This window comes from Cygnus atratus, chromosome 6 (genome assembly GCF_013377495.2).
Source record: "Cygnus atratus isolate AKBS03 ecotype Queensland, Australia chromosome 6, CAtr_DNAZoo_HiC_assembly, whole genome shotgun sequence".
In the NCBI taxonomy this organism is placed as follows: Eukaryota; Metazoa; Chordata; class Aves; order Anseriformes; family Anatidae; genus Cygnus; species Cygnus atratus.
This window is the reverse complement of record NC_066367.1, coordinates 6,107,863-6,125,389: the sequence shown is the minus strand read 5'-3', so window position 1 is coordinate 6,125,389 and position 17,527 is coordinate 6,107,863. Positions and strand designations below refer to the sequence as shown.

The 17,527-nt window shown below is 42.9% G+C and overlaps 1 protein-coding gene across 2 annotated transcripts in view; it reads left to right on the top strand.

The window, feature by feature from the left end:
- The first annotated feature begins 576 nt into the window (after positions 1–576).
- ZNF804A (zinc finger protein 804A) overlaps positions 577–17,527 on the top strand; it is a 146,921-nt gene continuing 129,970 nt past the window's right edge. Inside the window, exon 1 of one of the 2 annotated variants that reach the window (XM_035536852.1) lies at positions 577–830. In XM_035536852.1, the coding sequence (XP_035392745.1) occupies positions 669–830 (162 nt within the window). In that variant the 5' untranslated portion in view covers positions 577–668. The remainder of the gene's footprint in view (positions 831–17,527) is intronic. The other variant, XR_004777191.2, reaches the window with a different exon arrangement.

The window sequence follows — 17,527 nt, the reverse complement described above, 5'->3', positions numbered from 1 at the left end:
GGATGGCTCCCGGCTCCCTGCCTCGCTCCGGGGTGGGGGCAGGCGGGGACCCTTTTTTCCTGCATCCCTCCCCGGGCAGGGGAAGCGCAGCGGGGCCGGGGCAGGAGGCGAGGGAGCGGCGGGTGCGTGCAGTTACAGAGCCGGGCTGGGGGGCCCCCGCCCTGAAGCGGCTGACCCGAGGTATTTTAAAAGCAATGTTCAATATATATGTACAGGAAAAGCGGGAGGGATGGGGGGGTAGGATGGTGGGAGGGATGCTTGGCCATCCCACCCCGCCCCGACCCACGGTGGCGCTTCCCCCCCCCCCCCCCCAAAAAAAAAAAAGAGGGATGCGGGGGGGAGCTCCCAGCCTTTACCTGCCGTGGCGGTGTGGTGTGGCCGCTGTCCCCCCCCGGCAGCCGCCGCCGGCCCGCTGTCTCCCTGCCATTGGCTCCGTGCAGCGGAGCGGCACCACCGCCCGCTATAATACCGCTATGCCCGCCGGAGGCGGCACCGCACACGGCTCCGCCGAAGCCACGGCGATGCCGCCGCTCCTCCTCCTCCTCCTCTTCCTCCGCCACCACCTCCTCCTCCTCCTCCCCCGCCAGGCGCCGCGCCGGGTGTAGAGGCGAGGCGAGGCGAGGCGAGCCGTGCCGGGCTGTGCCGAGCCGTGCCGGGCTGTGCCGCGCATGCCGGGGGGCTCCCGAGCGGGCCCCCAGCGCCCGGGGAGCCCCGGCCCCATGGAGTGCTACTACATCGTCATCAGCTCGGCGCACCTCAGCAACGGGCACTTTCGCAACATCAAGGGAGTTTTCCGAGGTCCCCTGAGCAAGAACGGGGACAAAACTCTGGTAATGTCTTCTCCTGCCTCCCCCCCAGCCTGTACCCCCCCGCCTCTCCGCGCTCTCCTTCTCGTTGTAGCGGTGGCTCCGGCGAAATGGAAATTGCTGCGTGTGCGTTAGCGCCTGGTGCAGGGAGCTGGAGCCCTGGCCGGGCTTTTCTTTTTAATTTTATTTAATATTTCTGTATGCAAATGGGCGTGCGGTGCGGCCGGGGCTGAGCGCTCCGCTCCCTCGGGGGAGTTCTGCGGGTGCTGCTCCCCCCTGCGAGCCACCGGGGCTCCCCTTTGCGGGGCTGAGCATTTGCAGCCCGGCCCTAGAAACGCTGGGAATGGGCACCCCAACCTGAGCGTGGGGTTACAGCCCCCGGCGTGGAGTCCAGGAGGGGCTGGGAGTGGCTGGGTGCATCCCCTGGCCACCTGGAGCTGGCGAGGGTCTCCAGGGGGCTGCCGGCTCCCCGGGTGCTGGGGACAGCCAGAGGTCCCGTTGTGCGCGGCGAGGCAAGCGGCAGCCCAAACTTGCTCACTTACTTGGGCAGGAGGATTCGCTTGCTCGCAGGCAGCTGCAAAAACAAGAGGCGTTTGTGCTGGCTGGTTGGTTGGCTGGCTGCTCGGTGGCCTGCCGAGTGCTTTTTTAAAACAAACCCTGGGTTTGGATGGAGTTGATCAGTTCTGACAACCTGGCTCGGTAATTCTATGAAGTCCACACGGATGCTCAAGCATCCTGGCTCCATGCGTGCTCGGCTGTCCTTGCACCTGCGGGCTTTGCTGCCTCGCAGCTGGTACCAGACGTGGACGGGGCAAGTATTGAAGGCCTCAGCCCCACGCTGCCCGAGCCCTGTTGCCCAGCAAGGCACTAGTGTGGCCGAGTAGGGTGGGCAGGGGTCTGCAGCGTGGTGCAGGGCTGAGCCGCGCTGCCCGCCGCTCCCTGCCCCGCTCCTAAAGCCCCCTCGCAGGGGATGGAGCAGGGCTTGCTCCCCACCCTCTTCTTCCCTCGAATGCACGACCTGTGTCGACAGGGAATTTACTGAAGTGCTTAACATTTTGCTAGAGTTGGCAAGCTTGCAATTTCTTCCTAAATAAAGAGATTAAAGCAAGGCTGAGCCAAGTCGTAAAAATAGTAACTACTACGAGAGAATCGGAGGCAGATTTTTGGACCGTTTCAAGTGTAAAGTTCCTGCTTTCATGCTGTAAATCTTACAGCAGTTCTCTTTGCTGTGGACTCCGCACATTTCTCTGTAAGGAAGTGCATTCTTGGAATTTTAAACAAATATTTGTAGCATCCATGAGATGGCAATATGTGTGTAATATCTCCCTGTTACAGTTGCAAACCACGGTATGCTTAAAAGAATTGCACAATACATTGTCTTCTTTCTACAGAACAATTTCAGTCGAGATGCATTTGGCAAGGCTGAGAATGCTCTGGTGTAACTTTGGGACTGTGTATCATCCTGCAGTTCCTCGTGGGTCCTGTTTCAGTAGTGTTTTGTTCTTGCTTTGTAATTTTTTTTTTCTTTTCTTTTCTTTTTTTTCTTGGTATCAGGAAACAGTCCAGATTTGTATGTTTTGGTGCAAACATTAGTGATCAAAGTAAGGCTGGTGTTATCTTAAACTTCAAATAAGCATATTGCATAGGCTTTGAAACACCCTGGAAAGAAATCTAACTCAACCCTGCTTTGCCGTGAGGGAGAATAGATGTTTGTGGGGGAATAGATAGCACTGCTTATGGCTTGGCTGTTAGAAACCTTGCCTTTAAAGCTTGTGCTGTGGGCAGCGAGCAGTGTAACTGGCAAAGTTCTCGCTGGGCTGGAAGGGGAGGCCTCTTGATGCGTGCTCCATTGACAGCATAACAGAGTCCCTGGCTATAAGATAAAGGGTCTATATGCAGACACCAGGATTTATTTGTGTTTGGGTGATTTCTAATATCAAGCAGGTAAAAAGGCTGAGTTGCAACGTGGCATGGTTAGATAGCTCAAACTAACAGCTCTGAGGCACCAAAGTAGGTTTCAGACAGCTGCTATTGGAAAATCAAACGTTAAATCTTTTCAGAGGCTTTCAGCCTTACAAAGATGAAGATCTGAATTAATACAAAGTAGAGCACATTTTTGGAAGTTCTGATAGGAATACAGCCTTTTTAACGTGCTCTTGGTATCTTCCATCCTACAGTAAGCTTAACAGAACCTCTAACTTGTAAATCTAAGCACCAGAAATTTTTCAGAGCAGCTCTGACTTGGGCACATCTCCCCAATTCACTTTCAGGCTTTTTGTCTGTATTCATCTGTGCTCCTAATCCACGCTTCCTGAAGATCCCTGCTCCCTCATAAACTGGGTAGAACCTGAAAACAGCCTTTGTTTACACACTGTGGAGTTGCCTCTGTGCAAAACTTGGCATATTTGTTTACCTTTGCTCCTTTTGGAGAGCTCTGACACTGTACTCTAGAAAGAAACAAGACTCTGTGTGCTCTGGTAGTTTCATAGCAAGTGGGAAAGTGCTGCTCCTGGTTGGCTGATGAAGTTGGGTTTTCTGTTTATCACCCCCCCAGGTACTGCCCTGAAATGTTTGACAGCATCTGTGCTTTTGCATCACCCTGACAAAGTTGAATCCAGATAGTTTCTTGTTTTGAGATGGTTTAATGTTAGCCTGTCTGCAAAATCAGAGCTCAGGAGTTTTTGAGAGATGAAGGTCCTTGGGGCTCTTGCCTACTGTCCTGCTCTGCAGTGGTCGGGGATTCACCTGGACCTGCTTTGTTCTGCCCTGATCTCCACGAGAGGACACTGAGAAGCACTTTTTCCTGATTGTTTGTCCCTGCAGGTGATCCTTGTGTGATTGTCCTTTGGCTGTGTTCTGTTTCACACAGATTTAAAGTCATTTAAAGCTTTAAAAAGTTTTGGTTCAAAGCTCCTGCAAGGTAACAGGAAGAAAGAGCTACAAGCCCCTGCTCCCCAGGTAGGGAACATGAAGCACAAAGCTTTGTGCTTTCTATTTTGGTTTAATAAAAAATGAGGAAAAGAGAAAGGGGTGTGGGGAGAGTGAAACTCTGCACAGATTTCCCATTAATGACCCTGAGAGCCCTGGTCCTTTGGTTGGGCAGGGAAGTAGGAGCCAGCACCCTTCTGCCCAAGCCTTAGTGAGGGGAAGGGGTGAGAGCTGCACAACTTACCCACGGAGGTGGGGAATGTGGAGAACAGTCCTCACCATTCTCAGTGGAGAGGATCGTAGGGCCCCTTTTTTGGTAAAAAGGAGGAAACAGCAGTGTTTCTATTGCCTTATTGACAGGCACATCCTTTCTCGAAGTTTTGCTTTGCTCTAGTGCCCACTGAGTGCTCCCATCCCTGGAGGTCTTTAAAAGACGTTTAGATGTAGAGCTTAGCGATATGGTTTAGTGGAGTACTTAGTGTTAGGTCGGAGGTTGGACTCGATGATCTTGAGGTCTCTTCCAACCTAGAAATCTGTGTCTGTGTCTGTGTCTGAGTGTAGGTATTTGACATGGGGTCATTTGGGAGATGGAAAGAAGTGGGTGAGGGATGGAGTTATGAAGTTATGAAGAAGGGGAAGGCCACAGCTCTGTCAGTCAAGGCATACAGGGAAAAGCTGAGCATGGAGGGAAGGCACGAGAAAGAACAAATCAGAGTGGATTTAGGCAGTCTGAGGAAAACAGGCTACTGTGAGAAGCATTTCTTTTATTAAATAGGAAAAAAACACTTGTGAACGAGCCTTGAGTGAGATGATGGGCCAGAAGGAAGGAATGCACATCTCTGTATGGTCCTGGCTAGCTGCTGGTACAGCTTTGCCATGTGTGTGCTCCCTAACGGGCCTGAATAACTGCTCGGTGTGCGAAGGGCACACTTACTCAGTTACAATCCATTGCTCCGTACCAGGAAAATAAATAGCAATTACGAATTGACGTGAAAGATGCTCAACAGATGTGGAAGAACAGCATCCAAACTCATAAAATTTCTTCAGAAAATGTGGGAGTTTCATTAAATGAAATTGGTGGTATCTGGGCTCTTGAATAAGGCTTTATTTTCCCCATGGCAGCTTCTGCCATCTGAAACAGTCTTCAAATAGGTGCAATCTCATAATGATAGCTAATCTGCCAGTGGAGTACTCAGTGTCGTATCAACTCCTGAGGAAAGATGCTGTGGTTGGTTTTGTTGGTCTGCACAAACAGACCAGACTCTGTCTGTCATGTGGCAGACGTGTTTTGAGGAAGAAACTCGCGACTTATGATGCCAGTCAGTAAAACACAACAAAGGCAAACAGCTCTGATGCTATTCCCATGCATTTATGTAATAATGCTCATGCCTTGGCGTTTCAGCAGTGAACGCAGGCCTGATTGCTTGGCCATTTATTATCAGGCTTCACACTCAGGGACTTTGAAGCTTTTCCCAAGTCTCCTTTTCTTAGCAGTAGCAGTTTATATACCTTGCCACTTGCTACAGCTCTTCCTTTTGTCCATGGATCTCCTGAAGTTTTCATACGCGTAGCGCGTGCTTCTTTATGCCTTGTGTTATAGAGGTCAAATGACACTAGTCTTTCACTGTAATTCATCTTCCTTGCTGTGGTGCTGTCTTGCAGTTTATAATCTCAAGAAGTATTGAAACTTGTGTGAAAGAATAGCTCTCTGGAGGGAGAAATTGGTTGTTTGGAGTCACAGCCATGGGTGATTTGCTAAATCTTTAAAACATCTTTCAGAATATAAACAAAAAGATAGGTTTACAGTGATGGAGAACTGGCCACGGAGGACTTGTTCATAGTTTTTAATTGGACATTTTCTCTAATGGCGATCAGAAGAAGTAAGGCCCTATTATTGCCCAAAGGGGTCCGTGAAAGAGTTAGACCTTTGGATGGTATCAGTGGCTGCTCTAAGTCCAGTTTTAAGTCAGTTTTGTTGATGCTGATAGAAAGGGGGTAAGATAAAAACTTTCCTGTTGAGCACATAGTCCAAGGGCTGGAGTTTCAAATGGATTAAACACAGAAATCCATTATGATGTATAGCAGTAACATGCTTGTCCACTCTCTATGTCTGTCTGTATGCGCATACACGTGTATACATTTTGGTTATAAAGATGTGCCCTGGGTTATAAAGATGTAAACAGATTGTACACAATGCATATATTTAAGTTCTAGGCTTTAGTTATGCTTTTATAAAAACTCGATGGAGTTCAGGAATCGATTACACTAGTGTATTCTGAAAATGCCATCTGTTGTTCAGGCTGTCTGTTGTCTTTCTTTTACATTTTGTGGAATACTGATGTATTTCCAGATCTGCTAAATTAAACATGTGGTGGTGGACATAAAGATGTATTTTATGAGAATGTATTTATTTATGCGTATATGGAGAGAGCTCCCATACCATGAACAGTTAAGTATCTGAGTAACTGCAAAGACAGGAGCTGGAGGTGGGGCAGTAGCTGGCTGGGACCTTGTACAGCCAACCCTTAAATGTGGGTTTGCATCCTCATCATCTGACCACAAGGAAAACTGAAGATAGCATTTGGGCATTTTGAACTGAACCTCATATAAATGGGTATTTGTATATAGCAGTTGTGAGCAGTCAGTGGTACCAAATGCAGTGTGCACCTACAGGCTTGTGCCAGTGGAGTAACATCAGTGCCGTGGCCTTACCTGGGGTATGGCTCTAACAGTTGTATGAGAAGTTAGGTGGCAAGGCAACCTGCAAAAAAAATCAAGCCACATAGTGAAGTCTGGTGGAGCGGGACAAAATCACCTGTTACTTCTATAGCTTGTGTCCTGTGGAGATGTTAATGGCTTTGGTATTTTGCTGTGCTCATGAGCTGAGCGTAGAATGTGAAAATGTTCACGTCTTTTCTATGAGAGAAGCTGAAACTCACTACAATGTTAAAAATAAATAAATTCTACCTAATTTAATTTTGATAGTTAATCAGTGTCATTAAAATGTTTGAAAACTACTGAGAAAATAAGAGAATAATGTAATAAAATGGAAGTAAGAGTAAAATTGTATCTTTATTCTACTTCTTGCATTAATTTGTGTGAAGGCAAGTGACTCCTTGCATTGTTTAAAGCTGTAGGTAAGAGCACTGGTTCTGAGCATCATCAACAGGATCGGTTCAGCCAGTTGAGTGAACAGGAGGTTATTATAACTTAAGTGCTTTTCTAAAGCAACTCGAAGAGGTCACAAGTCTCGTGCAGTGAGTATAAAATACTCTTGCTATTCTTGTTTTACTGTTTTCAAACCCAAGGTTGGTTTATATGAACAGTATTCAAAGCAGAGGAAGATGCTGACCTGCAGCAGTTGCTCTTGCCGTGAGTCGTTCTGCTTTTTTTTTTTTTTTGTAAGTGCAGTGTGTGCTCTGCACTGTCATCTACATCAGACTCTGTACAAGTGCAGGGTCTGGTCCAAAAAATAGTAGGAGCTGGAGTCTGATGTGTAGCAGATTTAAACTTAGACTGTGTCTGATTCAAAGAGAGTTACGACTGAGCTTTTGTACTGTAAAAGCTTGTTAAATGCATGGTAAACTTCAAACACATCGCAATGCTGTGGAATGTAATTAGCCTATTACCATGGTTAAATTAGTACACTTGTTCAGATTTTTTTTTTCCAGATCAAGGCCTTAAAGAATAAGTCTGAGGAGGGCCTTTGCCTTGAATATTTTCTGATGCAAATGTCCGTAGTGATCTTGCAGCTCAGAGACACAGAATATTAATTTTAACAAGCTGCTCAAATACGCTGAGTGGAAAACAGCAAGTTGGTTCCTCTATATTCAAAACCACTCGTGTTTTTGGATTTGTTAGGCTTCTGAAACTGTCCTACTGAACTTTTTCAATGTGCAGGTTGCAACTCTGAAAGTCTCACCTCTTCTGTAGGTGGGGGAAACATGCTGCTCTGCTGACTTTGCTGCCAGGAGGGATTCACCACTGAAACAAATGCTTACAGTGAGGAGCAGATCTGGAGGACACCGAAATCAAAAGTAGTCTTAGTTTAGCACAGTGGGTTTTCGAGCAGGGCTTTTGACCAAGTGTCTGCAAGGTCTTGGATGCCCCTACCTGGTGACAATTAAAATAATTTCTTTTCTGCATGGCAATTAGGCACACCAGCAGGAACAAGGAGCATCTGCAAAAACCAGTGCTGTTGAATAAGATGCATCTTGGGATACAGGAATGGTCTGGATAACCCCACAAAATCAATCCACTGTATTTTCTATTATGTAATGTCTTAATACAGTTAATAAGGATGGCAGCCTTCATTATCGCAAAGACTCTTCAACATACCCTGGTGGCAAAAGTAACTGAGCTGCTTTTTTTTTTTCTCACTTGTTATTCAAATGTGCGCATGGGAGAGGCATCGAGCCTTCCTAATTTGGCTGTATTGGGCCAATTGCTATGAACAAACACTAGTCAGACCATTTTATTTTTCCATACAGTTTTGGAGAGAGAACAAATGCTCTTCCTCCAGCATCCTTGAGAGATGGTTATATGATGAGCTGTAGCATGATGTTGTTTAAAAAAAACCAAACAAAGTAAACAAAACAACATTTACTCACAAGGAGGCACAATATTTGTCATGTTTAACCTTGTTTTTCCAGTACAGATAAGAAACTGCCTGGAGGCATGAGGGAGCTGGAATTGTAAACTCCAACTGTAATTAATTTATTTTGTTAAAATGTATTTGCAGTTCCCTTCCTCTGAGGACTGGCTGTGGCAGGGGCACGGGCTGGGCAGAGGGTTTATTTTTGCCTTTGGCAGAGAATGTTTTTTCCAAGAATCCGAATTGTGTGTGGACATGAATTCCCATGCAACCCTGTTTATATATTAGTTCAGAGAGCAAATTTCCAAATATTTTCAGTATGGAAATGCAGGTTCCAACCCCATGGTGGATACAGAGATACAGGTCTATACAGAGAGAGTTGTCCAGAAAGGAAATGCCATTTCTTCTCCCACTGCTGTAGGAACAAATCCTCAAATAAGGCCTGGGGAGCAACACTGGATCCCCAGCCTGGCATTGCTGTCCTGACAACAACCAGGGGGTTCACTTCAGATTCTTAAAAAATGCCTTGGAAAATGGTTAGATTTAGCTTGAGGAACCGGGAGAGAATTTTTTTAGTCTCTCATCAGTATTCTCAGTTTGTACAAAAGACATAGGAACATAATTTGGACTGGTCAGGCTTTTTGTCTGACCATGCTCATTTGCATTTCTTTAAAATGACTTTTTTTTTTTCTGTGATATTTTTAGAGACTCTCCTTTCCACAAATAGAAACTGATCAGGCTCTGGGGCCCAGCCCAGCTCCAATATTTAAGTTGTACATTTCTCACATCTCACATTTAGCCACTTTACTTATGTTGGTCAGGTCTTGGCCAGGTCTTCCTCTTAAAACTTTTTTATTACAAAATGTCTGGTAGAATTTGTCTCTTCACCTATTAGAGATAAGTTTCCTGGAATAGGAAAGCTGCCTCCTTTCCAGCTTACTGATAACATCCTTCCACAGCTAATATGAATCAATGCGTCTGAGACTGTAATTTAAAAAATAATTATAATAAAATTCTTTTACTGTGTGTAGGTGTCCATAAAGTTATAGTAAATACACTTATAAATGGATTTACACTGTGGAATGTAATTGCTCCTTTAGGATATCTGTTCTGCAGTTCCCAAGTATTTAATTTCTGCTGGGAGTGTCTGCAACAGGAGGCCCCAATACCCATTAGTGGATAGCATGGTGACTGCTGCTTCAGAAAGTGGAGTTTCATAAAATGTCTGGACTTAAAATCTGGGGACAATCCTTGGTCTGTGTGGGGTTTTGATGTATACAGAGGGTTGGCCAAGCAGTCAGTGAAAACCACCTGAGCCTACATCTTTAAAGCCAAAAGCTTTTATTTTTTTTACTGTGCTTTTACTCACAGCACAGCACACTAAACCACAGCGTCCTATATATATATATATTTTTTTTTACAAAATACTGTATTTTTACAAAAATGTTATTTATTTAAAAAAAAAAGTTTCAGTTTGCTTAAAATTGAGACAATGTAATTACAGGAAGAACATTATGTTCTTTTACATGAGCAGTAAACAACTTTAAATGAATCAAACAGATTTTTGATAGACACTGCACTTTAAAGAGCCTTTCATGCAGCTTATTCTTTCTTAAAAATGTAGTTGATGTTTTAGAATATTCTCGGGTTAACAGAATACTCTGCTGAATAGATTTGGATTTTGCTGGTTCTTTGCATTGAATTTTCTAATAGTGATACTGATTTTCTGATAGTGAATTTTGAGGGGAAAAAAATCATTCAGCAGGGAGAAAAAATCAGGATAATATTTGCTTGCCCTTCTACTGTGCACATGAGCCTCTAAATCATCCAGCAGCTGTATGTTTGGTAAATAAGTGAACTAGGAGGTAGAATTAAGGATTAGAAAAGATTAAAAGAGTTTTAAAGGAATACTTCTGGAGGTTTATGGAGCTGTAATACTCGTGGCCTGGTGAGCAGAGAGCTTGCTACCAACAGGATGTCAGAAGTCCTTGAGCTTCTTTATGAAACACTTGAGAGTGCTCGTGGGTACGAAGGTGTCAAGGCACCAGAACTGGAAGAAGTCTGCCGAAATGTGGTGGCAGCTGTAGCTACAGGCTGCCCAGGGTGGACCTGCAGAGGAGAGATTTTTGGTGCACTTGTGGTGGAGGGGAAACCACAACTAGGTATGGGAAGGTAACACAAATACCCACGCTGTTTGCTACAGAGAAAAGGAGAAGTTACCAAGGACAGCAAACAACTTACAGTAGTTGATGATATGAAATCAGCAATGGAGAGTACCTGCAGCTCAGTGGCAAAGTTTTGCGTATCACTTCGAGCATGTTTGTCGTGCCAGTGGTAGCATCTGCTCTGTTCATTGAGGAACTTGAGAGATTTGGGGTGTTTTGCTAAGGCAGATGCCTCTCAGAGTTGTGTGGTGGGAGGCAGTGGGCACGTGTGGGAACATTGGAAGTTGTGATCAGGTACAAAGGGAAAGAAAAATTAGCCTGAAGGTGGTCAAACTGCAGAGAAGCTGTGGGATTTCCATCCTTGGGGGTGCTCAAAGCTTGAATGAGCAGCCCTAATCTGCTTAGCTGTGCTTTAAGGACAGCATGGGACTGAACATCCCTCCCAGCCTCAGTTATGGTATCAGTCTGTGTTCAGTTTGTAGCAGAGTGGCTTTTCATTTATTCTGCAGTAAGGAGGTTCCTTGAGGAGCTGGGCATGTCACTGTCACGTTCTGCTCACAGCTTTTTGGGATCACTGGGCACTCTTGTCTCCCCTCGTCCCAGATGACAGGTAGCTGTCAGGAGTGACATCTCCAGCTTTCTCTGGGGACCTCCTAAGCGATTAGAGGTCCAAAATATAGTGCTTGTTTTAGCTCTAAGAAATAAATCAAATGCAACTGTTCAATCTACTGATGATTTCTTTTTAGGCATTCCTGAGCTGAGTCATGCAATTCATAGCCAGTGACCCAATTTATAATTAAGAAAGATGATGGACTCGGAACTCTTCCAAACTAATTCATATTTAATTTCCCCCCCTGCAAATCATCTGAGTTATCAGCAGTATTTTATTGATTACACTTTTTCATATTAAAAAATGCTGGCAAGTATAATCTTAATTTGGAAAGGCTTTTAAAAGGCACCCAAGAGGATTACCGATAAAGGAGTTGATTTGTTTTCAGTAGAACAGCATTGTGCAGAGGCAAGATAGATCAAACTGAGCATTTTCTATTGTATGCTGATTGTCTGGCATTGACAGAGATGAGGAAATCCACTATCATTCATCCAGAGATACTCTTCATGGGCAGATGCCTTCAGTGTGACGGCAAAGAAGTCTGGGAAGCAGCGACCTGTGCTGATCGTCGTATGCTTTCCAAGTCCTACAACAGAGTATTCTTCTCCAGTGGTTTTTAAAGAGGGGAGGGAAGGCTTTATGTACTTTTGAAGTAGGAAGCATAAAGAAGTTTTAAGGTCTGCACTCTATTCCTTTCTCTATTGATCCTATTCTCCTCCCACAATAGGTCAGTCTGCTAGGCGGGTGTTGGGGTCTAGGAAAGCATTAGGAATGTTCCTGTGATGACCTTTTTGCTAGTATGCAGTAACCAGGTGCAATTTTTCGTCTTACTGGAGGTGCAGATTGCGGCAGAGCAAAAATTAAGGAAAAAGCCATAAAGCTTCTGCTCTTCAGCCCACAGAGCTGTCACGCCGAGGGATGGATAGTGTGCGCTTCCATGGTTTGAGTATCTCCGGGAAATTGGCCGGGTATTTTGCACCCCCTCATACAGTAGGAATGGGGTGGTTGTGGGTTGTCTCTATTTTATATATATATTTACACGTATAAAATACATACATATATATTTATGTTTTCTCTATATTCTGGCCTCTTTAACTCAGTGATGCAGCATCGCACTAACTTCTTGTAGTCCATTATTTACTTAGAGTAAATAATGATTCTGAGGGAAAGGCAGTGCCAAAGCACAGCTTCTCCCTATTTGCAAGTGGCAATCTCTTTCTGTAAGAAGGAGCTATTTAATACGTACAGATAGCTTCCAATTCATTCGATGGGAGAAGACCAGCTTTGAAGTCCCCATAGAGCAAGTCTGTCTACATGAAGACTGTTTATTCTTCCCTACCCCCATCACAAATAGCAGAAGTTTTGAGCTTACTTTGAAGTTTTTGGCCACTGCAGGCTGGGTAAATGAACGTTGGATTTATTCTGAAATCAGTAGAGTAACCGGAGCCATATATAATCACCTTCCAAAAAGATCTATCAGAAATTTGATGCATAATAAATGTGAAAGCTACAATATGGAATAAATTATCAAATGGCTCAAGTTCAGTGTCTCTTTGAAGACTACAGGGGGGATAGAGGAAATTACACTTGTATTTTACACCTGCCAGATTGAATTACTGCTACAAATCTGTATAATTACAATTCAGAGACCATGATTTATTCTCAGAGTTAGGTAATTAGAAGCACAGATACACTTGAAGGTTCGACTCAGATTCTTAGAAAGATTCCTTTACATTAGTATGACCCGTGCAGAAATCAGTGTTTTCATCTAATCTATTTTAGGAATTTTGAATCATAATGTAAAATGACTCATCCATTATTTCCTCATCTCTTCATCAGCTAGACACATAAGAAATTGTTCCTCTGATTGTTTCCCTGCAAATGTGAAATCTTTACAGTTTCTTCCCTTTTCAGTGGGCATTCATAAATCCAATTAACATTAATAAGTCTCACATGTGTGCATTGAGAGGGAAAAAATGAACCTTTTGTCTCTTAAAGTATGTGTTTAACTCTAGGAAAAATGAAGAAAGCTTTTGGTGGATTATAGGGTACAAAGTCAGTAGCTTTTATCTCATTTTCGCAGTTTCTAACACATTTGCCTAGTTCTCTCTCCCCTGTCAAGGGTCCTTGTATTAGCTATAAATGCACGATGAGTAGTGCTGTCAGTGAAGTGGAGAGCACTATATTACCTCCAGTTCTAAGATTAATTGCTAATAGGCCACGTTTTCCAAGAAATGTCAGGATTACAATAGGGTTAATATAACTGTATTTCTATTTCACGACATAACTCAGTGAAACAGGGACAGTAAGTAACAAATATTAATATGGCAGCCACCTACAAAGAAGAACTACTCAATGCCCCATTTCTTCAAAGGCTCTCCTGCCGTCCCTCAAAGTAATAGGACTGGTGTTACAAGAAGTTAGTGATGTGTATTATTCAGTGATATTTCTTGTGTGCTTGTGGGGTGTTGCGGAGCAGATCTGACTTTCCCCATGAGATGGGAGAAATTTTGAGGGAGCTCAGTGCTGTTAGCGGGTGGATGGGGTTTTAATAAATGAAACACTGACCTCTTGAATAGCAACTGCTCCTCTTGCTGGCAACAGTCTCTCAGGGAATTTTACATAATTTGTTGCCAGCTACATGAAATTTTGGTGACAGATTTTGGTCTTGGGCTGGGAAAGAATACAGGAATTCTTGAGGAAACACCTCCTTAAATATGGCAGTGGTGAAGTTTGGGTAGGATGGGCAGCTTGCAGTTGCACCTCCCACCCAAACGTGCCTTATGAGCCCAATACGTATCTTCTGTCACGGCTCACCTGAAAAAGGCTCCAAGGAGCTCACTGCTGCATAAATACACTGAAGCCATATGGTCCATCAGAATGGTAATATCACTCCAGAAGTGTGTTTATTTGCTGTAAGCACTTCAAATTTTTCATTCAAATGAATAGTCATAAGTACTCGGAATACTTGTATTTTCATGCAAACCTGTTGTGCAGTTTGGTTGCGAACAGAAGGTTTGTCATTCAAAGGAAGAGGTCGTAGAAGGCTCTTTGGTCAACTTGTGTTAGCAGCCATCTGCTAGGGTCATGACTGCACCCTTATGGAGGTCTAGATTACCACTGCACGCCGTGTAAAATGACCTGATGTGCACATCTGTGTAGGATGCTTTAGGCTTTAAAATAACTGTTGTTGCACTTTTCTATAATTAAAAAAAAAGGCATCTTCTGATACACGTATTATTTTTGCAATTGTTTCCCTTTCATTAATTAAAGCTAAGCTCATTTTGTCCTGACTAATTACCATCCCTCTTTGCTGGTTACATCCTTCACATATTTATAAGCTGTAAGAATCTGCATTACTTGCATCTTTTCCAAGTTTGGAACACTTTGCTATTTTCTTCTTTCCTCACACACCAATTCCTTTAGTCTTGTTTATACTGAGGCTTTTTATTTTTTTGTTTTTGAACTCACTCCAGCATTACAATACGTATCTATCAAAATGGTTCCCAGTAGTCCACATAAAAATGGAAACTATAAGAATACCCTGGGTATTGCTATAATGGTTCCTTAATGTATGGATATACGAGGGTGGATCATGTGGTCTGTGTTTATAGTGACGTGCTTATTCTATACACAGTCTCATTAACATCATTGGGACTGCTCGCTTTATCCTATTTATATCACTTCCCTATTTCCCTCCTCCACGCATCAAATACGTTGCTGCTAATGCAATGTTTGGCTATGCTTTGCTTTTTTTTTTTTTTTTGCCTTTTTTTTTTTTCCGTAGTTGTTACTTGTGCTGCAACTTGTGCTGCCTTTGATATATCAAATACAACTTTCCATTTCTCAGGAAGGTGCTTAGATAAATCCCCTTTTATAACACTTGTAAGATTGGCTTGTTTGTATTTTGTAAGAACAGTGAGATCCTTGTTAGGAGCTGACACATGAATTTCTTTTCCGCTATTAATTGCTCAACTTTACATGTAATCCGTTGAGTGTATATATATGTTCTTTCCCTTGTGAAGGAACAAATTAATATGAAGCATTTCTACACAGAGACATAACTGTTTTATTTCTGACCCCTTTAAATCATTGTCTTATCCTCCCCTCTTTTTTCCCTCATCTGTGGAAAACCTAACTGGCTTGGATAGTGCTGACTCATTTTGCTGTCACCTTGCTCCATGCCAACTGAACCTCGCTGTAGGCTTCTATCCTCTGTCCTGGCTCTTCAACCTCCCAGCCCACTCCAGCTGACCCTCTGTACGTGCATTTTCTGTTTAGTGAGATGACCTGAATCCACTGAGGTTCTTGAAGAAACATTGCCGAATTTGCTCCTTTCACTGCAAATATTTGGAAATATCAGCTTTGTGTTGAACTTGGATCTCACTGTTGGTTCTTAAGCAGTTGTACAATTCAGTTTTCTAAATTTTACCATTCTGACCAGATTGTCATTCTCATCACTTACTGTCTACCAGGACTTCAGGTTCTTTCATCATTTTTCATACACTGAATTTTTAAAATAACAGATATAGATGGAATGAAACTGAGCTTCACAGAAGACAAGTACTTGTCACCACTATGGCTAAGTGGGAGGTTGGCTGGGCAGTGGCATGCTGCAGCACCTGGCTAATGGGCTAGCATGGGTAGCACGGCTATGTTGCTTTCACCTCCCGGTAGACTACTGAATTTAGCAATGAAAGGAAGGAAGAAAAACATCATTAAACTTTCAAATACCATGCTGACAAGTTAATATGTGTGGCTAAACACTTAAAAAATAAAAGAAAATCCTTGGGGTGCTGGGATTGTCTTGTAAGCGATCGTTTTGATGACAAAGCCCTGGATTTGAGAGTTAGTTAAAGAAAGTTTACAGATTTAGTGATTTAATTTTCCTTAACATCATATAAATTTATAACCATACAGTTAAATTTAGTGTTATCTTTCTTGCTGCCTTTTTCTTTACCCATGTTCATTTCTTTTATATCCATCAGCTAAGGGGAGGGTTTGCCTACGACATTACTTGTAAGCGAAAGATGATTGCGTAAATACAGCTCTCTACCATGGTCTCTGTCTCATGCCGCTGCTACCTTTTTTTTTTTTCTTAATTCCTCTTTTTTCATATTTTTCCTTTCTGCCTCTACTTTCTTTTTTTTTTTAATTATTTTTTGATCTTTGTTCCATTTCATATCACAGATCTTTGCAAGTTACTCCTCAAAAAATGGTGCCATTTGAGAAATAGATTAACTGCGTTTGGTCAATCAGAAAATGAGAATTCAAGCTCTGAGCTTTTGTTTTGACATCTTTCTTTGTTAAAAGTAAAGAAGCATTTTTGATTGTGTAGTAAGAATAAGGTCTCTAATACAGCCTTAATTGCTTTCCTCATTAATTTGTTAGATTTACTATGGATTTAATGATATCGTTGCAGCTGGCATTTAGTTGTTTTGGAAAACACACAATTTTTGTATTTAGTGCAGATGAGAAATGGTAAAAATGGTTTATGCTACTCTATTTCTCTGCTTGTAATACTGCATTTATTCTTGGGAGCAGTTACAAGTGTGAAAAGTCTTCTTAAAGCCTGAATAAACAGAAGTCGGAAGTTTGTATTTCTAAATGCTTGCATGGTTATTGTGAGTATTTCTTTTGCCAAAAACTGGCGGGACACTAAGATGAGTGTGGTGTATACTTACATGCATGTGTATGCATCTATATAAAATGCATTTTGATGGACACCATTCCTTTCGTAATACAAACACCATGGTGAAGGCTGTGTTTACTCAGGTAGAGCTGAGTAAACAGGCTGTGGTCCCATGAAAATGAAGAGATCTCTTCTGAAGTTTTCTTGCAATAAAATTCTTATGTTCTTGCATTTTCATGGCCAAGGAGACCATGGCAAAGACTTGAGTCTGTTGTTTTAAATGCTCTTTCATCATGGTGCCAAACATTTAAATCAGCTGTGAATTCACCTTCAGGTATTTAAGAAAGACCTGAACTGCTTTTCAGAACAAAAAGATGTCAAAAAGTAATGAAAAAGTGATCTTGAAGGAAAGAGGAGGGAAGTTGAGGGGGATTTGTCTGGTAACAAAGAAGGAGGCATATGGAAGCATTAGACAGTAGTGCTAAAAATGCTAAGGCAGGTTCAACTTTTGGTAGCTGGAAGAGGGCAACATTCATATTGGCAAAAAAATAGACTTTAAGAGAAGTCTGCAACTCTGGGTGTTTCTTGAGCAGATCCAAAGGACCCATGGCAGCACGAACTTTGCTCCAGTATGTAATGAGCTGTGTTGCAAATTGCTCCTTCTGTTGTACTTGTGAGCTATGTAAGTCAAAAAAACAAGTACATGTTCAAAAAGCGTATACTGAAAAATTAATATTGCTTAAACATGTTTTCTGAAAGGCATGCAGACTTGTTTTAAAACGAGACTGTGAA